Source organism: Aedes albopictus, chromosome 2 (genome assembly GCF_035046485.1).
Source record: "Aedes albopictus strain Foshan chromosome 2, AalbF5, whole genome shotgun sequence".
Lineage (NCBI taxonomy): Eukaryota > Metazoa > Arthropoda > Insecta > Diptera > Culicidae > Aedes > Aedes albopictus.
The window spans coordinates 266,995,323-267,021,587 of record NC_085137.1 but is presented as its reverse complement, the minus strand read 5'-3'; the positions used below and the strand labels follow the sequence as shown (position 1 = coordinate 267,021,587).

General features: G+C 35.6%; 1 protein-coding gene and 1 long non-coding RNA gene across 8 annotated transcripts in view; one reads left to right on the top strand and one right to left on the bottom strand.

Annotated features, from left to right (window-relative positions):
* Positions 1–26,265, bottom strand: part of LOC109402987 (liprin-alpha-1) — a 545,355-nt gene that overhangs the window by 440,868 nt on the left and 78,222 nt on the right. For all 7 annotated transcript variants that reach the window (XM_062854909.1, XM_062854913.1, XM_062854915.1 and 4 more), the window contains exons 5-6: positions 3,881–3,955; positions 3,757–3,825 (exon numbers count right to left, since the gene is read on the bottom strand). In XM_062854909.1, the coding sequence (XP_062710893.1) occupies positions 3,757–3,825; positions 3,881–3,955 (144 nt within the window). The remainder of the gene's footprint in view (positions 1–3,756; positions 3,826–3,880; positions 3,956–26,265) is intronic.
* LOC134288983 (uncharacterized) overlaps positions 1–26,265 on the top strand; it is a 487,443-nt gene that overhangs the window by 439,843 nt on the left and 21,335 nt on the right. The window lies entirely within an intron of this gene.

Here is a 26,265-nt window from a genome sequence, read left to right as displayed (position 1 = left end):
ATTTGTTTTTAAAGAATATAATCGTTCTGATTTTCTAGTGACACATAGCATCCCAAGTAAAATTTTTAATTCTATCGAAGTTTTTTAGCGATTCAAAACCCCTAAACATAAAACCATTGATGCCGACTTGAAAGTGCTCTAGAGTTCTTATATGCCTCCATTAGCCCACGTTCTGGCAAGTTGTCCCAGTCTTATTACGATCTACATTACTTCGTATGCAAACCGGCTTAGGATTTCGGGTTGTTTTTCACTATGTTCGATCGTCAGAATAAATTATGCTTGTTTTTTTTTATACAGCCATCAATTGGAAAAATGTCGATCTGGAATTCAGATTTGTTTTCATATTTAATACGTGTTAGGAGACATGCCACGGGAAATTTGTGGTGAATGTGACTGTGATAATGACAAAAAATAAGTGCGCCACACAAACTGTGCATTAATTGGAAGTTAAATGCATTAAATTTACTCGGTGGGTGCATAAAAGGGTTTTTCAACATAGCGGAGTTTCAAAGACATTATGTAATTTTTCTGAAAATAAGCATGACGGAAAGGTGTTGAATCGTTAAGTTTGATCTCAAGATGTACGTGAAATCATAATATTGAGCAATGATTTTTCTGTATTGACATAAATTATCCCGGCTAGGCAACATATTTTTATTGATGAAACTCGGTGTTCCTGATGATTTCTCCAATAGGGCAAACCCTCCTGAGGTGGTCATAACTAGCGGTTGTATCACAGCATTTTTTGGTCTATGATACGGCCACGAAATCTTTTGTTGGTTTTGTGTATATGTATACAAATAAAAAATCTCTCCGCGAATGCAAGTTCTATTGAAATCTATATATATATATATATATATATATATATATATATATATATAGATTTATATATAAAAAACAAAAATTCAAGTTTTTTGAAAACTCATTTTTTTGTACTTTCAGCGGGGACTTGGACTTAGCTAGCGACTTGAAACGTCAAAAAAACGCAGTAGGCAAGACAAAGTTTGCCGGGTACAGCTAGTCTATATATATACAGGGTGTTAGGTTCGTGACTGCAAACTTTTTAAAGGGTGATAGAGGACCATGAATGTAGAAAAAAATTGTTCTACGCTTATGGTCAAATCTCAACCGTTACGCAGTTATTGAACTTCCCATGTTTTTGACTCTTATTGCCTTAACTGGCTATAACTTGAAATTGGTCAGACTTTTCGCAGTTTTTTGACCCTTATTCGGAAGGTTATTGAATTTTCTATTAAATGGCATCTTTGAATCCATTGGTTTAGTTAAATAACTAAGTTTTCTCGAGTAAAATAGCTTAAAATAGTGTGTTTCAAATTGATTTTGTCAATTATCTTTGAAACATGCGTAATAAATTGTAATTCTTCGTTATGCAAAGTTATGGTCCCTGTTTCACTCTACAATTCGTTCTTTGACACAAAACTTCTAGCTCTTATCGTTTTCTTGCAATTTTGATTTAAATCTACGGCACAGTGCGCAAAAAAGGGCTTACCTTGACAGTTGCAAATTTATGATCTGAAATGCGATGTTTAAATCGAAATTGCAACAAAACGATAAGAGCTAGAAGTTTGATGTCAAATAACGAATTGTAGAGTGAAACAGGGACCATAACTTTGCCTAAGAATGAATTTTGAATTATTACGCATTTTTCAAAGATAATGAACAAAAACCAATTAAAACACACAAATTTTGAGCTATTTGCTCTAGAAAACTTAGTTATTCAACTAAACCAATCGAATGAAAGATGCCATTTGATAGAAAATTCAATTATCTTTCGAATAAGGGTAAAAAAACTGCAAAAAGTTTGACCAATTTCAAGTTATAGCCAGTTAGGGCAATAAGAGTAAAAAACATGGGAAGTTCAATAACTACGTAACGGTTGAGATTTGACCATATGCGTTGAACAATTTTTATCTCCATTTATGGTCCTCTATCACCCTTTAAAAAGTTTGCACTCAGGAACCTAACACCCTGTATAAATAAGTTTGAAGTTCCTTTGAGGCAACAAAACTCAAGAACGGGTGGACCGATCAGCATGAGTCTAGTATGGTTTGATTCGTATCCGTGGTGGCTGTGTTTATATGTACGAAAAGTTACGAAAATCCACTAGAAAAGTAAAAAAAATGATGAAGTACAGAATTTCATGAGCTGGGAAGGAAATCAACACGATCGAAATGAAATCAATCTAGAGTGCGGTGTTATTTCAACAGTTGTCAAACCACCCCAAGACGGCAAGACAAAGTTTGCCGGGACAGCTAGTATATATATAAAAATGCAGTGGCATACGTAGACCGCGCATAACTTGCGAACGGAAGGTTCGATTTTGGTCGTCTTGGTTTTGTTCTGTTCGTTTTCACCGAAGGAAGGTTTATGAGGCATAAAACATGGAAAAAATGATAGTTTTTGAAAATCGATCTTCCATACCGGGGACCGGGGATTTGGTCTTATCTAGAAACTTAAAACGTCAAAAAACGCAGTAGGCAAGACAAAGTGATAAGTGATAATAAATGATAAGTGATAAAACCAATTCATGACTACTTGCAAGTCTTTAACTGAAGGTGTTTATAGCAGAAGTTATTTGATAGTTTTATGGAACGCCAAAGGTGCAAAGTAAAAAACTACCACATAAAACTAATTTGGAACAACTAGCTTTTTCATATGCTCGTATAAAACCAGGATAAAACATGAATAAACCTTCAAGGCATGCTGATTGTTACTTGAGATGTACCCCTAAGAATCAAATCATTAATTTCAAGATTTTGTTTCACGTTTTGCAAAAAAAAACTCGTGTATGGCATTGTAGGCATGGCAAAAACCTACATTTTTTCCGAAGACAGTTAGACTATATTTTTAAATTGTATGAGTTATATGTAGTTTTTCGATTTCTTGAAGGGGATTTTTGGAGTCGATTTATTCTAATTTAAAAAATAACGTTCTCGTAATTTTTGCTCCAAGTTTGGCTTCATATGTGACCTTCCAAATGCCGCCTAAAGAACTTTTTTTATTTTACCAACTTCATGAGATATGAGCATTTCAAGACATCGTTGATTTTAAGTCAAAATTGCCCATAACATTTGAATGACAAGACCTAGCAATATGCAATGTTCAGAACATATATGCGTCATTACTTGCTCTTCAAATGCTCCGAAGCTCACATCTTCGAAAAAAATCAAATAAAAAAGTTATTGCGAAAAAAGATTTTGGGAGGCTCATTTTAAGTCAAAATTTAAAATTGACCTACTATGTTCAAATTAAAGCTAGATAAACGGTGTGTTCGGCAAAGTTACTCGAAATAGCATTGCCTACAACTTTGCGGAAGAACTCGATCGCGTATGACTTTAAATTAAAAAGTTCTATTCCAGTTTTGAGTTAAGACGTGGACCACCCTAATCATTTTTTTTTGGAAAAGATGCAGCAAACAAATGCAAACAACTTCTCTGAAGACACCAAACGCCTAAAATTAACGAAAACAGAAATTCCGTTTTTTTTTCTGCTAAAACGTGGATTCGGACCATGGTGCATTGGTTGAAATTTGAGCAAAAAAACTGCCTTTGAATTTTTTTTAATACGGATGATGGTTTGTTTCCTCTTTAAAATAACTAAAAATGCTGCACTTTACATCTCCGACTGATTCCTTATTCGGAACAGCGACTTCAATCTTTTAAGTTTTAAGTTTTTGTTATCTTATGTTATCTTTGTTAAGTTTTAAGTTTTTGTTATCTGGTGTAGTGAAGTTACCTTGGAATCTTCGCCATTTTCTTTGGAAGTAATTGTCTGACTTAATGCTACTCCGGACTTGTGCTGTAACTGAAAAGACAAAAACTAATTATTTAGTGCTTTTATTTTGTAGAACTTATTTTACCTCTTCTTTAACTTGAGCTAGCTCTTCCTCTAGCTCTGTGTTCTTTTCCAGTGATAACCGTAAGCGCTCGCGAACCTGCAAAGCATACATAGATTTATTTAATGTTCCTTCTTCCAAACACATCATTTTAGTGAACAGCAGTAGGACTGGCTGGGAAAAATAATTGGCTTCTTTAGTGGTGTTGAGATAATTCCATATTCTGGATCTGCATGCCAAACTGAGCCGAAATCCAAATTTCCATCAATTTTGGTGCCCGGGAACCTATTTAAAAATCAATTTGAAAGTTGTATGGAAGCGATTTGGCGAATCACCCCTCGTCGCATTTTGTACTGAGCGGAGCTGTCAAGCAGTTGCCCAGCTGTCAAAAGGTGATTAAAAAAATCTCTTTGAAATTGATTTAGATACCAAAATAAAGTTCTAAAAATCTGAAAAAAAATCATAGCGGCTCAGAAAAAGGTGCTCTTTCATTTAAAAATTAAAAATCATTGAATTTTTCTCAATTTAAAAACCCAATTACCTATTTTTTTATTCTTCAACCACTTAACCTAATTTGTAGCTCTTTTGTCCACTAGAGCACTACGTGAGCGATTCCAATTGGCGGCTGCACTTACACTTTGTACAGCGCCTAAATGTATTCTATTCTTATTCTAATTCGAACTGGTAGCCTTTGCGCTGCTGTCACTTTTCTACCCGTCCATGGTAGAATGATGAGCACGATATTGCTGTGTGGCTTTTGTTCCATTTCCAGTTCGATTGGGGGTACATTATGAGTTGCCGTTAGCCGATATCCTAGTTTCCGGATCCGTTAGAGCATATGCTCAGAAGAGGGTCAGGTGTCAGCCGCTCTCGGGGGGAAGAGCAACTGACGAGAACTTGCAAGTGCCGGGGCTGGGATCGAACCCGTGACCATCCACTTATGGAGCGCCCCTCCGACTATGCTACTTTATCCTTACCACCATCAGCTGGCAGCACCGGCAGCATAAGCAGCGTAAAAGAAATGTCAGATTGGATCAAAACAAACCACACCAACCGAGAGAGAAAATCTCACGCACATGTTGCTCCTACGTTAAGTATGTCAAAGCGATGTGTCAGTTTGGCTGCTGTCTCGCTCTGCAATCGAACGACGATTCGAACGGCGATTCCACCGGCGATTCCAAAAACGACGGTTCTGATTCGTCGTGTTCAGTTAGCAAATCCACGTACAATACTGTTAAAAAATTAATTTTATATGATGAACTTTAGATGAATTACGGATTTCCAAGGAAACCAATGCATAATAGTCCTTTTTACGGGCCGATTTTATGAATGAATTTTGAAAGGAGATAGCGTCCAATAACCCGTGAAAATCAATATCACCATCAACATTGTTGCCACTTCGTAAAATGGCTCATTTTAGCTAATTTCCAGAATTTGAGCTCGTGAATACATTATTATTTAATCTTTTAAGTTTTGCGTAGTGCTGAATTTAAGAAATCCAGTACATTTAATCACCTACAGCTCATGGATAACATGTGCGGCCACACTCTACAAGAAAGTCATGAAAAAACCACTATCTTTAATATTCAGGCTCAATCTCAATTGAAGGAATAAAATTAATTTTCACTTAAACTTGACAGTTCGATAATTAATTCTTTAGAAGGACTGTCAAGTTTGAGTGTCGAACTGTCAAATTAAGGTAAAAATTAATTTTAATTCGCCAATTGGAACAGACCCTTAACCTTTTGGAGCCGATTTGTTTCGCCGCTGTCGACGCAACCTCGCTGGTGTCGAACACGTTTGTTATGCTCGGTTTCATCGCCGGGGTCATATATGACCCCTCCGGCTCCAAAGGGTTAAAGTAAATGTCACAGACAAACAGACGTTACACTCTGTCTTCTCTCATCGCACACCGATTTAACGGTATATTTAAAAATTTGATTGTTAGCCAACAGCCCACCCGTGGCGCTTGTATTGTTTTGGTTCGAGTTTGACGTTTGCTCACTACCGCCACCTAGTTGATGATTGGCCAAACTCAGTATTTTAGCATTGAGCGAACATGTTTCCGGGACTATGATTTGAATAGAATTTTTTTCGAACTGTTACGTCTGTTTGTCTGTGTAAATGTCATCTACCTTCGAAGAAAGTCGATGACAGACATTGCCCTTTAAGGCTTTTTACGGCATCATCAGCATCGGCAGCCATGTTGGATATGTGGCTCGAAATTTCAAAGTGATAGTTCTCGGCCACTAAAGCGAATAGTCGTATGAAAAAGTATCATCCTATTTGCTCACTCGTAGTGATTGCGATGATACTTTTTCTGCTGCGTGGCTGCAAGATTGACAGTTTTTTATCACTTCAAAAACGCGAGGCAAACAATCATTGAAAAGCAAAAAGTCAATGATTCGTATGAGAGCTTGGTGATGCATCATGACACCTTAATATTGAAGTGAAAGCGGTTCTCCGTGGCTTTCCTGTAGAACTGGGGCCTGTAGCATAATGACAATTTTACTAAAAATATTAGTCTTGTAGCTTGTAACTTGTAATTTTCTGTTGCATAAAAATCCTACAAGTACAAGTTACAAGTCTAATATTACAAGTCTGCTGTACTAATATTATTAGTAGAATTTACAAATGTATGTTGCATAAACAAACTACAAGCAGCGCTGAAAAATTCATTTCGTCATATCTAAATTCAATCACCTACAGCTCATTTTAGAAGCTGAACATGAGAATATGGTAAATGAAAAACTTGTGCGGCTAGACCAGTTCTGCAAGAAAGTCACGGAAAACCCGCAATTTTTCGAGTATTTAAAGTAAATGTCACGGACTATCTTTGAAAAATGCCAAATGATATTCACCATGAATATCATTTGGCATTTTTCAAAGGTAGTCCGTGACATTTACCTCAAATATTCGAAAAATAGTAATTTTTCCGTGACTTTCTTGCAGAACTGGTCTAGCCGCACAAGTTTTTCATATACCATATTCTCAGGTTCAGCTTCTAAAATGAGCTGTAGGTGGTTGAATTTAGATATGACAAAATGAAATTTTCAGCACTGAGGTATAAAATATTAGCTATGGCTTGTACATTTGATTACAAGTCTCAAAGGTCTTGTAAAATAATTTACAAGTTTATTTAAAGTATTGCAGAAGTCATATTTAGTTTTGAATATATCGATTTACCATTTTGAAGAACTCAAAAGATATTATTTATCAAACATCTTGTTTATTAATTTCAGTTTGCTACTTGATTGGTGGCTATGTATTATGATCACCGCACCAAAGAGCTACAGTTAATATACACGAACCCAAATCGTCTTGTGACATATACATAAGAGTAGGTAAAAGCTCAATTTTGCATACCAGATAACTTTGGATTTTAACAAGACGCATAATACCTGTTGCTAAATCTTTATCCATTGTTTTTCAACCAGTACTATTGAATCTTTGGGACAATTTACTAAAAATCTAGGTACTTGCAGCATATTCACTAACTGTTGTTTGTTGTTTATTGTCGTTGACGCTTTAGTCGTTCATTTGTCTATGAAAATACCATAATAAAAAAACTCATGGTTAACAATAATAGTATTTTTTTTAAATGTGTGACTTAGTTTTGGTAATTGGAATTGTTCCATACTTTGTAAAACAAATATTTCGTTAGAGCGGCCTTAAATGATCCAAACAGCACATGCTTTTCTCGTGTATCGTATAGAGAATGCAAAACTTTGGAATCAATGAAGTTATTTTTTAACGAAAATTCTGAAAACTTTTTTTATTTTTTTCACGATGTTACTCGAAAAATGCAAAAAAAAACAACTGCCATTTCAAATTAATAGTGAATTGTCGGTTGATTTTTGACAGGTAAATGAATCAAAACAACTTATATTTTCATGCACACTAATAAGGACTGTATCGTTTATTATAAGTACACCTTTGAGGCTTTATATTAAAAAGACTATGCCTTATTTTGACAACTGCTATGTATCTATATGTTGCTAAAGTTGTAAGCAAACGATAACCACAGACATGTCTGTGCGATAACCTTCATTAAAAGCTAAAATTTTTCCTCAAGCGGAACAATGTGAGGGTTTACGGAGGAAAAGCGAAAATCGATTGTGACCAGGTACTGCAATGAAAAATGATCATCGTTAAGAAAATTAGCAAAAATTGAATGTGTTAGGGTTTTTGTTGTCCAAAATGCTATCAAATGATTCGGTATGCATAACACACTGGAAGACTCACCCGGACGCGGCAAAAAACAGGTGCGTCCAAGTCAAATTTGGACAGCAAAATTTGCAAAATTGTTAAAGGAAAATAGGAGTTATCCATCAGAGATTGCACAAAAAAGTGTGGAACGACTGTTGGTATGGTTCAGCATGCCAAGGAGCGTAATTCCCCGAAGTAGTGATGTCGAAAATTAAACGATTATCCCAACTAATCGATTAATCGTTCCACTAATCGATTAAATTTTAATCGATAACCGCCTTGCTCGATTAATCGGATGATTGATTATTTGGTTCGATTATTTTATCGAATCGTAAAAAGAACTCATGCCATTTTAGACTATCCACTCACCCCATTTATCAGAGATCGTTGGGATAGATCGTTTGGTAACTTTTTTCCTTGTTAATAATTCATCATTAATCAAACCAAGGTCATTTTCAAAGTTGACAAAAATATTGCAATTCATTAAAAACTATTAGATAAATAATTCTACGAGAATCGCTCTTCAGCCCATAATCTTACCCAAAGATTTATTATTGAATTTTAAATACGCAACACCCCGATTATTTCAAATATTTCTCCGCGGAAATTCCCTAGAGACATCTTCCGGAATTCAGATATCTCCCAGAAATATTCTTCTGATATCTTGCAATCTTTTCCAGAAATTTATCTTTATATAAATAAAATAAAACAGAGATCAATAAATAGATTAATAAATCAGTAAATCAATTAATAAATAAAAATAAATAAACTAATCAATAAACAAATGAAAGAATAAATTAAATAATAAATATAGGAATAGTTAAATCAATGATTAAAAAAAATAATGAAAAAATAAATAAATTTAAAATTAAATACACACATATATAAATAAATCGATCAAACAGTAAGTGAACAGAAAAATAAATAAGGGAATAAAAATACGTGAATAAATTGAATAAATAAATAAATAAACAAATATTGAAATGGATTATTAAAAAAGAAATGTATTAATTAATGGAAAAATAAAAAAAAAATCTTTCAGGGATTCCAACCATAAATCTTCCTGGAATTATTTCCGGAATTATTTCAGTACCATCTTTCAGAATATTTCTAATATTTTTTTCCTGATTTTTTTCAGGAATTTCCTTCGGAATTATTTCAGAGATTCCTTTTAAAATTCTTTCAACGACTTCTTCTTAATATCTTCCAGAAATGTGACCCGGAATTCTTTCAGATATTTAATATGGAATAAGCAACATCTCGGTTTATTTTACAAATATTTATCCCTGGAAATTCCCTGGATATCAGATCTGGCATTTTTTTTTCAGAAATTTCTCTTTTTACTTTATTGTTTTGGCTTTGTTCCTAAGCTCTCCTAGAGTCTCCACTTGAAAATTTCTCATTGATTTTTCTCGAAACTATTCCAGGGACTTCTTCTGAAATTCTCCTCCCTATAATTGCACCCGGGACTTTTCCAGGAAACTTTCTCCAAGCGTTGCACCAGGTATTTTTTTTTAACAATTTCCTTCCATCTTCCATTATTTTTTCCAAGAATTACTCCAGATGAATATCTGAAAATCTCCCAAAATTCTTCAGGCAATTCCTAACATGGAATTTACGTTTTTTTTTCTCAGAATTCCTGCCACCACTCAACCGGGAATTTTTACCGGAATTCTTACACGAAATCTTGCTGGAACTATTCTAGTTACATCTTCCTATAATCCTAATAAGATACCTTACAGAATTCATTCAGAAATTACTAACGAAATTCTTCCCAGGTTTTCTCCCGAAACCCTCAAAAGGGTTCCTTCCAGATTTTTTCTTACATTTTCTTTTCAATTTTAAACATAGATTCCTTCCAAATCTCTTTAGGTTTTTCGTTGGCATTAAGATTCTTGGTAGGGCTTGGGCTACGCCCAAGATAGAAGAGCCGTGATGTTTTCAAGAAGAGAAGGATGTTAATCACGATGAGCACAAGTAGGATAAGTAGAGGTCTAGGTTTTGGACTTATTAGTATTTTCATTTGGTAGGGTTTTGGATACGCCCAAGTTGGTTCGGGCATTGTTAGGAATTATCGTGACTTCTTCGGCAAGACGAGAGTGATAGTAGGAGTTTTAGACACGCCCAAACTGGTTCGGGTATTGCTAGGGAATTTAGGCTATAAATACTGAGGCTTTGGCTTCAATCGTCGTGAGTTCTTAGGGAGCAGTTAGTGAAGTGAGTTCGTAGAGAACAGTTAGTGAAGGGAGTTCTCGAAAGTTAAACTAAGGACGTCAGTTGTCGTGAGTTCGGTTTCAACGTTAGAATATCGGATAAGTCTTGAGATCCCATGTGGGACACCTTTAGATACTGTCCTAAGGCTAAAAGTGCATTGTAAAGTGTAAAAGTGCATTAAGTAGTAGTTAAGTAGTGTTGTAAAATTGAACTGTTAAATCAATATAGTTTATTCTGAGACGGGAAGCACGGACATTGTGAATAAAAGAGATATCACATCCTTGTGTATAGTAGTTTTAGAAGAACCCCAGAAACAACGGGGCGCTTCATATACACCTTGTCCAATAAGTTCTCATACAAAATCAAATTGGTCGGGGCCCGTGGCGTAGTGGGCCACACGTTCGCGTCATAAGCGGATGGTCATGGGTTCGATCTCAGCCCCGGCACATGCAATTTTTCGTCGGTTGCTCTTTCCCCCGAGAGCAGCTGACACCTGACCCTCTTCGGAGCATATAGCTCTAACGGACCCGGAATATGGATAACGGCGAACCGCAACTCATAATGGACGACCCCCAATTGGACTGGAAAAGGAACAGCAGCCATACATCAGCACCATCATGCTCATCATTCTACCGTGGACAGTGTAGAAAAGTTGAAGCAGCTCAAGGCACCAGTTCGATATAGTTTAATTAGAATAGAATACATGTAGGCGCTGTACAAAACTGTAAGTGCAGCGTCCAATTGTAATCGCTCACGTAGTACCCTAGTGGACAAAAGAGCTGTAAATTAGGTTAAGTGAAGAATAAAAAAAAAATCAAATTGAATTAATTTCACATGTGTAACTAGGATTTTAAAAGTAAATTTATTTATTGATAGGCCGTCCAATTCTTTCTAAATAAAGCATACGTTTTGGAATTAACTGTCCTTTATCCTTTTCTGCTGATCGCTTTATGTGTCGTAAGTCCATTTCAGCTGGCATTATTTTGTACAAAATAAAACGCGAATTAAATAAAAATGTCTATTTACCTGTTTTAATGAGATTTATCGTGTTAAAGAAGCATGGCGGCAACTTATCTCGTTGAATCACACCATTCTCACTTCTATAATAACCACGAAGTCGTATATATGTAAGTGCATCAATTTTGCTACATATCTATATATATAAAAATGCAGTGGCATACGTGGGACCGCGCATAACTTGCGAACGGATGGTCAGATTTGGGTCGTCTAAATTTTGTTCTGTTAGTTTTCACCCAAGGAAGGTTTATGAGGCCTAAAACATGGGAAAATTGAGAGTTTTTGAAAATCGATCTTCTATACATTTTGTGACCGGGGACTTGGTCTTGGATAGAAACTTGAAACGTCAAAAAACGCAGTAGGCAAGACAAAGTTTGCCGGGGACAGCTAGTTGATATTTAAAATTGTAAATATAATGCTGCATTACTTTTAACATCCCATTTAAACAATATTAAAGTCGAAAAGGGCTCCACTAAAATCAAATTAGTGCCATATATTGCAGCACGTTGACAGCCACTGCTAAAGTAACATAAATGCATGTACTGTACAATTGCATTTGCACATGCTTAATACGTGCAACACGAAAAACCAAAACAAAAATCTATTTTTAGCACCGTTTCATTATAGACGGTACTAATACATAAATGTTTTTAACCATTACTTTTTGTTGCCGGGTTCGGAAGTCGAACCAGAAGTGTTGAATACCGCTAGATGAGTTCCATCTCTCTTAAATAAAAGCTGTCATTTTTGGGTAACACCCATGCCGCACAGGGACTGTGTTGGAAACACACATTTTTTAACCTTCCGTAACTCGCGCGGTTGACTACCTAAGTCAGAACCACACTAATGCTGAGTACAAAAAGCGAGATTTTTTCAACGTGTTGTACAAAATACAACAGCGCGATCGCTCGAGGGTTAAAATTGCTCGTACGCTCACATTTTTGCAAAATATCAATATTTTTCGGTATTTGAAGGTGGTTTATAAACCCAGTGAGGTTGCCATGTCGAAATTATTGCAAAATACATGTTTATGTGAGCGTACGAGCAATTTTAAAAAAATGTGTGTTTCCAACACAGTCATGTGCGGCATGGATGTTTACTAAAAATGTGCAGGTCGAACACATTTTTGAGCGTAGCCGTTTTTGCGTGATACGCGGTGGCGCCTAGGACCGTTTCTGCTGCAGTGATAACAACAGATATTTCATTAACTAAAAGGAAACTGTTCTTCCCCCCCCCCACTCAGCAAAATTGTTGTTCAACGAGATGTCAGCAATCGTGTTGATTGTTTGCTGAGGTTCAGAAAGTTTTTCACCGAAATTCAGCTAACAAAAATAAAGTTTTACTGATATTCAGTATATATATTTGCTGAGCCACGGCGGTGCCGGCGTTTGCCGAGCTCATCTTAGTGTGTACTATGAACAAATTATGATTTTGTGAATAAAGATCATTTATTTTGTTCAATTCAAAATGTACATGTATTATTTTGTATTGTGAATCAGAAAAGCATTTTAAATATAAAGTTCCTCAAGAACCCATTTTATAAAATTTTCTCTGAAATGACCCGCGATCAGAGAGTAAAAAATTCGAAGATTGAAAGTGAAGATTGACATTCTCATTTTTTCATTCGTGTTTGGCCACATTCATTGTCAGCTGAATACCTCTCTTTTTTCATTCAATTCTCTGTCACGAATATTTTTTCGCACATCGTAAAATGTCCAATTTCTGTTCACAGACGCACAATCCAACCTAATGGACAAATAGAGAACATAATTAACATTCTAATTAACTACAACACACAAGTTTTGAGGTGATTGGAAGTATAATCGGGAGTTACGGTCTAGTTATATTTCTCAGTGAAAATTGTCAGTGACAGAAAAATGAATGAATGGGTGAAAAAGTTCATTCACCAAAATGAATTTTATTTTGATCCCTCAGTTGAGAATTTTCAAAAATCACGTTGAATTTCACTCATTGAAAATGAAAATTTTAAACTCTGCCCGCGATAGGAATTCACAGAGCATATGCTTGAATGAAACTGATCACGGCAGCTTAATTTTTTTGTGTTAACGCTGTTAGCATTCACTCTAGATATTTACCCTTCTTTGATTCATAAGCTGTTCTTTTGATAAGTAAAGAACAGTTTATGATTTTAAAAAGGGAAAATCTCTGCTTGTAGGCCAAATGGTCATTAGCTCAAAACGATTAGAAAACAGCCCTTGGAAAATCAACATAATATGATATTATCATTAGAAAAAACATTTTTGACAGAGAAGTTTGCAGATTGTTCACCGTCAGAACATCCTATTATTGAAAGAAAGAAAAAATCTTAGATGTAGACTTGAAACCCATCACTCAAACATGGAAGAGTAATTGAAAATGTACATCCTAACAATGATAGCTAAATAACAGCTTATTCAACCAAAACTTAAAAAAATAAGCTTATGAATGGCTTATTCGTCTATTGTACAGCAACAATGTTTGTTGGGCAATTAGTAGTTCGAACGCCAACAAAATATGCAGCAGTGCAACTCGAAAGAACAGCCTTTGAAGAGAAGAAAAGAAAATCTTCGAAGGATTGGTAATAGTTTCCGGAATGCTGGCTTTCTCAGTGTTGGGTAAATCAAAACTGCAAGTTTTGCCTTTCCCTTGCCGTTTTGATTTACCCAAGACTGAGAAAGCCAGCATTCTGGAATCAATATATTCCAGTTGTACTCATCCAGCACAATAGGTAAGAGTTTGGCCACCAAACAACTCAGTGACACTATTTCTGTAAAAGAAACTGTACCACATTTCCCCGAATGCCATCATAACCTCGAATAGGACATTATCCTAAAAGCCATTACCCCGAATGAGTCATTACCCCGATAGATAAGTATTTTAGTTCCCTTAAGGATATAGGTAAAAAGATGAATTCACGGGTTCCCTTTTTATCACTCTCTCATTTTTTTCGCACTTTCAATAAAATTATAAAATGAGCAGAGAATTTTAACTTAAATGTGATTCAGCACAGGGCAGTTCATCATAATAGGACCACAATTAATGCTTACTGATAGACTCAATCAAAAAATGAGTTTATATGTCAAGTGAATCATAGCAGCCCAGCATACTAACATAGCAATCATTGTTATTAGGCCGAATAAATGATAGATCGATCGATTAGCAGGCCTCGAAAGAACATTCTATTGTTAAAAGAAAGGGAAATGTCGGATAAAGTTGCTAATTAGGCCACCAGTCAATTGTGAAAATCTTAACTTGAAAGAACAGCTTATTATTCAAAGAAGGACAAATCTCTGGAGTTAGTAGTTCGTCTGCAAGCAAACTATATAACATTCTAACTCGAAAAAGTAGCCTCTCATGAATAGAAGGAATAACTTCTATTGAGAAATTACCAGTGTAGTCAGTACCAGCCGACCAACTCATCAACAGTTCACGGGTGGACAATCTAAATTCGAAAGAACAATCGATTTTAAAAAGAAAGCAAATCTTAGAAGAAATGGAGAATAGGGTATTGCACCATTTGGGCAGGTGTACCTATTTTGGGCACTTGCCGCTATAGCTAAGTCAATTCCAAACCGATTGATTTGATTTTTTGTACAGAGTTAGATAATGTACGTGCCTAACTCTATACAAAATTTCAAATCAATCGGTATGAAATTAACTTAGTTATGGCGGCAAGTGCCCAAAATAGGTACACCTGCCCAAATGGTAAAAGACCCTACTTGCAGTATGGCTGCCAGTTTATGACCGTGTATATAAGTAGCTCGAAGCAGCCTGTATTAAAAAAATGTAATAGCTTGGTAATGAAAAAGTCATCACATTCAGATGTTCTTCAGTTATGATAAAAACGTTTCCGCAAACCTTTCTTGTACATGAAACTCAACGTTGTTACAGATTAGGGGTGGTGGGGGTAAAATGGACAGGGTACAGTTTCATAGCTTTTATTGTTTTTCAGAATGTTTCAACGATTGAAGCTTATGCCTAAGCATGAGTCATTATACTTTTGCTGACCTTGAACATTAAAATCAAATAAACCTCTTCAAAATGACAAAAACTTTAAAAATCACGTGAAAATCGAAAATGATGTAAAATCTGCTTATTATTGCTAAGGTTTTTTCGTAAGTTATTTTCAAATTATTGCAAGTTTTACACCCTAAACCAATAAAGTCCTCGTAGAAGAATATATTTGACCGAAAAAAAAAAATTAAGTTTTGTAAAAAAAAAAGTTTTGGAAATAATTTTAACATAATCAGACCGTGGGAGTAAAATGAACAATGTGTTAAAATTTCACCAAAATTTCATATATTTTTTTGCAAACGTCAGAATTATCAGCTGTCATACATATCGTGAGATAGTTGAAATAATAAGTTATGACACAATATTTTATATCAAGAAAATATAAGTTTCATCCAAAACAGTGCTTGTTTTTTACACTATTTGTACAATAATTAGTTTAGTGTGTTTCAAAGTTTGTATTAAAAGTTTGAAAATAACAAAATAAAGGTATCGTATGAAATTTGATAGTTTGTATTTAAATACATAGAAATAATATGCTGTTATATAATTTTTAACGACTTGTTCATTTTACCCCATCGATTGTCCATTTTACTCCCACCAATTTTTTTCACGCTATTTTGATGCACGATTTGATGAAGAAAATAATCAGAGAAAACAATATTTTTAAATGCAATCCTTTACAAGATTTCTAGAGTATATCATTACCTTCCATGTTACTCGGAAAAGCAGATGGATTTTACCGCATTTACACGGGAAACGACCAAAATGCGTAGGTTGTCCACTTTACCCCCACCACCCCTACCCCAAGGATTACCCTTTTCTCACTTACTTTTTCTTCAACTTTTAATAAGTTATCCACAGCGAGCATTTTTTGGGCGATCTCCTGATTGATTCGGATTGGCGTTCGGGCTAGTAGAATAACTAGCCACAGAAGTCCAGTGTCGTGACTGTTCGTGTGACTAACATCTAGTTTGCCACGCCCTTACAGCGTCAGCAGCGGTACTAGAAGTGTCAAGTTAATTTTGTTTACAATAACAAAAGGTCCTCTACAAGATGGACACTTAAAAATAGTAAATTATTGCAATTAAAGTTATTAAAATAATTAAATACGAAATATAACTTCAGCGCCATTGGAGTTCTAGTGTATTTCTATTTTCGGGCTAATTTGTTGGAACCGTAAAAGAACAGAATATTTAAAAAAAAATCCTCTGATTAAAACAGCATTGTGACCGACAGTTAATCCTGTATCAGAGTGCTTGATGACCACTCAGTCTGATGATTATTAGGTCTAACCAAAGCCTGCTAAATGATAGCGGGCCATAACATATTTATTATTGACAAATGGTTCTATAACATTTACCCGAAAACCATTTACCCGAAAGACATTTACCCGAATGACATTTACCCGAACGTCATTTACCCGAATGCGACAAATACCCGAATGTGACAAATACTCGAATGCGACATTTACCCGAATGCGACATTCACCCGAATACGACATTCACCCGAAGGCGACACTTACCCGAAAAATGCAAAAAAAGGTGAACATGGGAATCAATATGATTTGTCAATAATACATATGTTATGGCCTGGTGTCATTCAACAGGCTTTCGTTAGACCTAATAATCATCAGGCTGAGTGATCAATGATCATCAAGCACTCTGGTACTGGACTAATTATTGGTCAAAATACATTTTTAATTCTTATGTGGCCGACAGGGTACCCGGGTACCCAGCGCCCACTTAAAATGCACGGTGTAGAAAAAAAGCAAAAAGTTTGTCGGACTCATAACGGTCTATCTGAGGATTTTGTTCTTTCACGGCTCCACTCCATTAGCCTGAACGCCAACCCGAATCATTTAGGAGATCCCCCAAAAAGTGTTCACTGTGGACAATTTATTACAAGTTGATGAAACTTAACCAGTTAGAGAAGGGTAATCCTTGGGGTAATATGTTTCATGCACAAGGAAGGTTTGCGGAAACGTAAGAAACTAATGCAATGCATTTAAGAAAACTGTAACGAAGGGAGAGGTAACAGATTCAAACAATTTGCCTGATATTTAGTGCGCATATCCGATGACCGAAGACAATGTACTTGTCTATTTAAATATGGATCCTGGAGAACTCAGTATGCTTATCTAACCGGACATTTTTGAAACTAAGATGTTCTTTTAAACTTTGCTTGAACATTTGCTGTTAGCGCTGACCCCAAATCATATTGTAATAACTAATTTTCCCTTCTTTTTATTATTGGCTGTTCTTTGGAGCTGTAAAATGCTGCTGCCATAAAGCTGTTCAAATTTTTATTTGAAAATTCTCCTTCTTTCAAGCTATGGCTGTTCTTTCGAAGTTATAGTTATTTCTATGAAAACTATTATTATTTTAATCTGAAATGTTCCCTTGGTACCGAATACTTGTCCCAGACCTTTTCATCTGGCTGGCTTTTTGATGAGTGAGAATGACCGAAAAGACATCCAGCCAATCGACCAAAAACCATTCAGATTTTTGCCATGAGGATAAATGATAAATGTCACCAAGAAGTTTGAGATCAATTGAACTGTTCTCAGCACAACTGGACATTCGAATGTGATGACTTTTCAATTACCAAGCTATTACATTTTATCAACACAGGATGCTTTGAGCAACTTACACACTAAGATTTTTTCGCCGAATCTCGGCAAATTGATTGCCGAGATTGGCACCGCCGAGTGCTCGGCAACCAGCTCAGCAAAAAATCACTTTACTGAGTTCTCGGCAATCACAAAAATGACAGCTGTCTATACTTTTGCCGAGCATATCAGTAAATCAAATTGCTGAATGCTCAGTAAAACCACTCCCAGCACAAATGAGCTTGCCGAGTCTCGGCATTTTCTTTTGTTTACAGTTGTCGCAACAAAGAAAAAAGTAAAAAATATTTGCTGAAACATCGGACCCATATAAAACGCACTGTATAATGATTTTCATGTGATTTATTAGCTTGAATGTGTCAGAATAAGTACACGTAATGGAATATAATGCCAAATTTGACGCTGGTTGGGTTGAATATAGGTTTAAATCATTTTTTCAAACATACTGGCAAGTGGCCTTAGGCTCTGCCTTGGCACTGGTGCAGGAATTTGGACGTACCGCTTTACACAAATCCCCACCGGATATCCTAAAATGAATGAGGAAATTTAGCAACACAGTTTACTTACAAAAATAGCCACAAAGTCTTACGCATTCACGTTATTTTGCAGTTAAAGTATAACTTTTACAACTAGGAGCACGCGAAAGTACGAAGAACAGCGAAGAACTATTTTTTCACTATCAAGAAATGGCGGATACTAAAGTGACAGCTGTATTGCTAAATTTCGGCAAAACATGATACAAATGCTGACATCTCGGCAATCTTTTATGCTGACTTCGGCTTATCTTATGTTTGCTGATGTGCCCAGCAAATAATGCTGTCAAATTTTAGGACTTTCAGAATTTTGCTGATATTTCGGCAAATGATTGTGGTAAATCTCAGCAAAAACATTTTGTTTGCTGAAATATCGGCAAATTCTTGACTTGCCGATGGAAATCAGCATTTTATTCTGCCGAGCTCGAGAATCTGTTTTAACTGTGTATATACACCTATATATTCGGTCACAAATTAGCAGCCATACTGCAAGTATTCTCCACTTCTTCTAATATTTGTCTTCTTTTTAAAATAGGCTGTTCTTTCGAATTTGCATTGTCCATCCGTGTACTATTGCTGAGTTGGTCGGCCAAACTGGTAAATTCACTACTTATTCGAGTTGGAATTTTATATAGTTTATTTGCAGACGAACATCTAACTCCATGAGGGATTTGTCCTTCTTTGAATGATAAGCTGTTCTTTCAAGTTAAGATTTACGCAATGGATGGTGGCAAAATAGCAACTTTATCTAATATTTTCTTTTCCAATAAACATTCATAAATTCTTTATTTTGATTGAGTCTATTAGTGATCATTGACTGTGGCCCTATTATGGAAAATTGTGTATTTTTTTGCCAGTCTCGGATAGTCGACATCTGTACTAGCTAAAGGCTAAAATTCTCTTTATATTATAGTTTTATTGAAAGTGGGAAAAAATGAGAGTGATAAAAAGGAAACCTGCGAACCCATCTCTTTACCTTTATCCTTTACGGAAAAAAAAAACAATCTATCGGGGTAATGACCCATTCGGGTTAATGGCTTTAGGGATAAAGGCCTATTCGGTGTTATGGATTTCGGGCCGTGGCATCCGGGGTAATGGGGTAGAGTTTCTTTTACAGAAACAGTGCTAAACTCACTAAGTTGTTTGGTGGCCAAACTATTACCTATCTTTCGGAGATTTTTCCTTCTTCTCTTTAAAGGCTGTTCTTTCGAGTTGCACTGCAGCATATTTTATTGGCGTTCGAACTATACCTATATATAACTTTTGTCCTTCTTTCGATCATTGAATGTTCTTTTATATTACACTTACACAGGATAGACTGATGCATTCCAAGTCTACATCGAAGATTTTTTCAGATAACAGGATGTTCTGATTCGTGAATAAACTGCAAACTTTTCTATTTAAGATTTTTTTCTAATGATTTGTTGATTGTCCAAGGGTGTTCTATAATTGATTCGATCTAATCACCATTCAGCCTACAGAGATTTTCCTTAAAATTGTAAACTCTCTCTCTTCTTGGCGTAACGTCCTCACTGGGACAAAGCCTGCTTCTCAGCTTAGTGTTCTATGAGCACTTCCACAGTTATTAACTGAGAGCTTCCTCTGCCAATGACCATTTTGCATGTGTATATCGTGTGGCAGGCACGAAGATACTCTATGCCCAAGGAAGTCAAGTAAATTTCCTTTACGAAAAGATCCTGGACCGACCGGGAATCGAACCCGTCACCCTCAGCATGGTCATGCTGAATACCCGTGCGTTTACCGCCTCGGCTATATGGGCCCTATAAAAACTGTTGTTTGCATATCGAAAGAACAGCTTTTGAATCAAAAAAGAGACAATACTAACAGCGTTAATACAAAAAATAGTAATCTGCAGTGATTAATTTTATTCGGGTATTTGCCCTTGCTGTGAATTTCTATAGCGGATCATTTCACAGAAAATTTAATACAATGTGTTCTTTGGGAACTTAACATTCAAAATACTTGTCAGAGCCACGATACAAAATGAAACATGCACTTTTTACATTGAACAAAATAAATGAACTTTATTCACAAAATCATAATTTGTGCATAAATATAAACTATTCGGGTAAATGTCGCACTCGGGTAAGTGTCGCATTCGGGTTAATGTCGCATTCGGATAAATGTCGCGCTCGGGTATTTGGCATTCGGGTATATGTTACGTTCGGGTAAATGGTTTTCGGGTAAATGTCTTTCGAGTAAATGGTTTTCGGGTAAATGTTATAGAATCTGACAAATTATATGGGGATCAAGTACACCATTTTTTTTTCGGGTAAATGTCGTATTCGGGTAAATGTCGTATTCTGGTAAATGTCACATTCGAGTATTTGTCGCATTCGGGTAAATGACGTTCGGGTAAATGTCATTCGGGTAAATAGTTTTCGGGTAAATGTTATATAACCGTTTGTAAGAACTTATAAAAATAACGATTGCAATGTCTTATAAATTGTATAATCTGAACCTGTATAAACTTTAACTTTGCAATTTTGTCAGTGTATGCAATAGAATCCCTGTAATCACATTCTGATAAATCATTGGTAAATACATAATGCATTTTAGAAGATATTTAATCAATATAAAAAATTAAAACATCATTCGCACACTGCTCATATGCTTATTGGCTTCTTTAACGGTGTTGAGATAATTCCATATTCTGAATCTGCATGTCAAATTGAGCCGATATCCAAATTTTCATGAATTTTGGTGCCTGGGAACCTGTTTTAAAATCAGTTTGAAGTTTGTATGGGAGTGATTTGTCGAATCACCCCTCGTCGCATTTTGTACTGGGCGGAGCTGTCAAGCAGTTGACCAGCTGTCAAAAGGTGATTTTGAAAAATCTCTTCGAAATCGATTTTAGGTACCAAAATGAAGTTCTAAAAATATGGAAAAAAAATCATGGTGGTTCAGAAAGATGTACTCTTTCGTATAAAATCAAAAAATCAATACATTTTTCTTAATTTAAAAACCCAATTGTGGTTTCCATCATTATTGGCATGTGATAGCATTCAACGGAAAAGAGGTTTGCTGAAGAAAGTCGTCGATCGAAACGGGTATTAAGTTGGCCGGGAGTCGATCCAGAAGTATTGATGAGTGCTAGACTAAAGTTGTTCACTCTTCTTGATTTTATTTGTTCAATGAATTATTGCATGACAAGATGCTTGTATCCCTATTGTGACAAATTTTGTTCAAAATTAACGTTTTATGATGTTTATCTTTAATACAACGGTCATTTTCAAGGAAATCGGTCGATTTTGAGCTTACTTGCCAATTTCATACCATATCATCACTAAAGATGTATTGTTTAAGCCTTAGTATAATCATTTGGTACAATACTTGGGATAAAACTTAAAATTTAACCTTATGGACTCTATTTAGCATCTGTAGAATGGAAAACTTTTCGAACATTTTTCTTGCGTGCCGGGGTAAACGGATTTCAGAAAACGGAAATGTACTGCTAGGATTATAAAAACAAATAGAAAATAACGTTATTCTGAACCGTATGCTTTATTTAATCAGTACTATGTGGCCCTTAAAAATATGCAAACATGCACCAGTTTGGTGATCACTGTAACAAGAGAGCCGATATTAAACCAATTCTGCTTCAAAGTAGAACATCCTGAACATTTTCAACTAATTTCAAAAACAATCCGTACGACGCTGTTGAAATGTTTCTTCAAGCATCGGTTTCTTTAGAAATTCAGTAGCTGTTTATGGAAAAATCTTGTTAGAATTTGATCTAATCTCTTTTTATAGTAATATTGCCATATTAGTTATTAATTATTAGTTAAAAGTATTGGTATTCTTTACTAAAGAATACCAATACTTTCTACTAATAATTGTATTGTTAACTGTTTAGTACATAAGATACTCAAGAATATGAAATAGATCCCTTTTGAATATAACTATCGCAATGTTAATATCTAAATTCTAAATCATCGAAGAATACCCAAGGGCGTCGAGGTTCGACTTCCAGTCGCTAGACTTTCGTTTCAGCATTTCACTTAGTCGATCACAGTTCCGTAGCGAAAGTTTTGCTTTAACAGTAGCAATACTAAATTTTAGAATCTACGAAAAAGATTAGTGTTTCAATCATTATTTCAATGCATTTTAAGACTTTAACCTAGTTATCAGAAACCATTAATAAAGCGTCGGTGAATCGGTTAGGAAGACATTTAAGGCCTGAGGGAGGACAGTAGAACATGGAATAAAAAAAAGAGGACATGTCCTCCCAAAGGATATCTGTAGTATCTATTACTCGTGCTTCTGAATCAAGTAAATACAGCTAAATTGCGGCTATTCGTTGCATCTATATTATACTGTGTTAACATTTGGAGAAAACACAATAAAAATATAATCGATTATTAGGACTAATCGATTAATCATAGCCGATTAATTGATACCGGTAATCGACAAGCATAAGCATAATCGATTACAGATTAATCGATTATTTGAAATTTTGCAACATCACTCCCCCGAAGACCTACCCAAAACAGAAATGTCCAAAAAGCAGTCAAATTTTGGCGGATTATGTGAAAGCTCGGGCTTGGAAACTGTAGGGTAGGTAATCAAAAGTTGAACCAAATTGCGGCTTTCAGAAGTAGCACCAAATGTGAGTGATTTTTTCTCCCACATAGAAATAATTTACTATGGCAAAATCTTATGTACATGAAAGCCACGGGTATAAGCTTTCTGTTAAGTGGTAAAAAGTTTGTATTTGCACTAAATTTCATTGAAAAATTCTATTATTCATAAACAATGATTTTATTCTTAATTTGAACCATCGTAATCATAATTTGAACCAATTTTAATCTTAATTTGAACTACTGGCGGCAGCAGCTCGAGCATCTGCCACAACAGTCAATTTTGTGCTGAACAATTGAAAAACACATGGATCTGCTAATTCCCATAACTATTTTTCATTAGGCAGTGGAATTTCAACTAAGAATGTTCTAAACTCTTCAGGAACTTGGAAACTAAATTTGGAATTTTTCATCCCACAATCCCCCAAAACAACCACTAGCGCAGTCTGCAGGCCAACACTGGAAGTTCGCCCCCGTTTACTAGTTTAAATTTGGCAGACAATTAAACGTTCCATAATAAATACAAAATTTCCCATAAATAATTCGAAAAGTCCCAGTGAAGAAACAGGGGTGTAAGCAGTAATAAATAACAAAAGTTCCATAAACAAATAATAAAATGCATAAATAAATCAAAAGTTTCCATAAATAATTGATTTTTGATTAATTAAAAACGTCAAAAATGCAATGAATAAATCAACTGTTGCAATAAAAAAAGCCATTTTTCCCACCAAATAACTTCGAATTTTCCATAAATAAATCCGATTTTTCCATAATAGATTAGAAAATTCACAATAAAAAAATATCTAAATAGCAATAAAAAATGACGAAATTACCCATGAAAAACAAATGCAGGAAAGTATGAGACAGTGCAATGCTGAATCGCACTTATATGACTGAAACGACTGAAAAGCTTGCGTAACTATGATTGCAATTTACCGAGCAATTGCTTGCTGTCCGAAATCGCTATCGCTCGTCGGACCTGAAAAAGGGATAACATCTATGTTTGCATTATACCGGGCAAATTCTTGGATCTGTGGTTTGCCTAGAACCGAATCGATGCAGTTGCGGTTGCACTCTTTGAATTATTTATTGCTTTTTCGACATTTTTTATTGTGAGTTTTCTAATTTATTATGGAATAATCGAAAATTTATTTATGGAAAATTCGAAGTTTTTTGGTGGGTAAATTGGCTTTTTTTATTGCAACAATTGAATTATTCATTGCATTTTTGACATTTTTTATTGCTCAAAAATCAATTATTTATGGAAACTTTTGATTTATTTATGCATTTTTTTTATTTGTTTATGGAACTTTTGTTAATTATTACTGTTTACACCCCTGTTTCTTCACTGGGACTTTTGGAATTATTTATGAAGAATGATCACTTTCTTATGAGTCGTTTATATTTCAGCCGTTTAAATTTAGATTACAAATGGTTCAACTTAAGATAACATTCTCCAAGTAAGAATTACTTAAATTTGATAATTTTATGACAAATAATGCGGAATATTATTCAGTTGGTCGATTCTACGATAAATAAGCTTTCATTTGACGTGTTCACATATTGCGTGTGATACAATGCATGAGTTATACGAGTGCACCGAAAACATGCTTTCTCTGGGGGGAAATGGGTGAAATCAAAGTGATTCAATTGGCTGTTTTCCATGACAAAAACGCTTTTTTCAATGCTTTTACAGTCCCTGTTATCAGGTTATATTACGGAAAGCTGTTTAACATCTTTTTCGGGACAATATTTGCCTAAAAAGTACGTCCTTTTAATGAATTTCGAAACGGTTCAAATTAAGATTACAATTTGACTAGTTCAAAGTTTGATTTCTTACCCTACGAGGATGTTTTGAGCAAAAATTACATGTGCATAATCATGGATGATGAAACGTATGTCAAATCGGACTACAATACACTTTCAGGGGCACAGTTTTTCACTGTGAAGCGTTGCACGGATTAGGAGAAATCGATTTTTTACGAAAAAATTGGGAAAGTGTGCTGGTTTAGCAAGCAATTTGTCAATGTGGTATGAAATCGTCACCTTTCTTCACTGTCCCAAGTATGAACACAATGGTCCTACATTATTTTGGTCAGATTTGGCATCCTGTCACAATGCGCGTGACACCTTTGACTGGTATGAAGAAAACAATGTGCAATTTGTGGAAAACGCAATGAATTCTCTAAATTGCTCGAAAATAAGGCCCGTTGAGAAATAGTTAAATTTGAAGTAAGGGAAACTACGGAAAAAGGATACAGGAGCAGAGGAGCAGAGGACGTCAACAAATTGAAGAAAAAAACTGGGTCAACCCAAGCAAACCCATCGTCAGAACGGTTGTCCAAAACCTTATGAAGAACACCATGAAGATAGTGCCGATAAACAATGTAATTGAATTTAATTTACAAAATAAATAAAACATTCTCAAATACAGCAATGCTCAGGTGTACTCATAATTAACGATACAGTCTTTATTACAAGTGCTAATTAGTGGAAAATTGAGCGATTATGCAACACAAATTATTAGCACTTGTAATATTAGTACTTGTAGCTTGTAACTTGTAGCTAATATTATTAGCCCGATTATGCTAGCACCGTTCGGCGCCAGTTGTGTTTTACGTCGGCTGGGTCTAGGAGCTAAGCCTTAAATTCCGACGCCTCAGGGAGACAGCCACCACACCTGAAGACCCTACATATCGAACCCATCAATACGGCTTTACTTCCTATCCGAGCGAAGGCGTGATCACGGATTTTATGTCTCAGAAAATCTCATCGGAGTCGACGGGAATTGAACCCCGACCGACTGGGGTGAGAGGCAACCACGATTACCACTACACCACCGACGCCGACGTAGAATTTGTCTACTGGTAGGTGACACCAGCGGTGTCATGGTCGCGATTTTTTCCGCAGTCTTACGACTTACGTAATTTATGTTTAGTCCCTTATTTACTGTCAGAGCTGTCAGATCGGTGTAACACGCTAAATTTAATTTACACAAAAGCTAATTGTGGAAACGACCGACTGATAGGCAGAATTTATCCCTCTACAATTGGCTTTTCGGTCCGGAGAATTATGAGCGGGATGATTCTATTACATCCGACGTTTCGGCTCTATAACCTCCCTGAAGAAGGCCCAAACCAAGGGCCGAAACGTCGGATGTAATAGAATCACCCCGCTCATAATTCTCCGGACCGA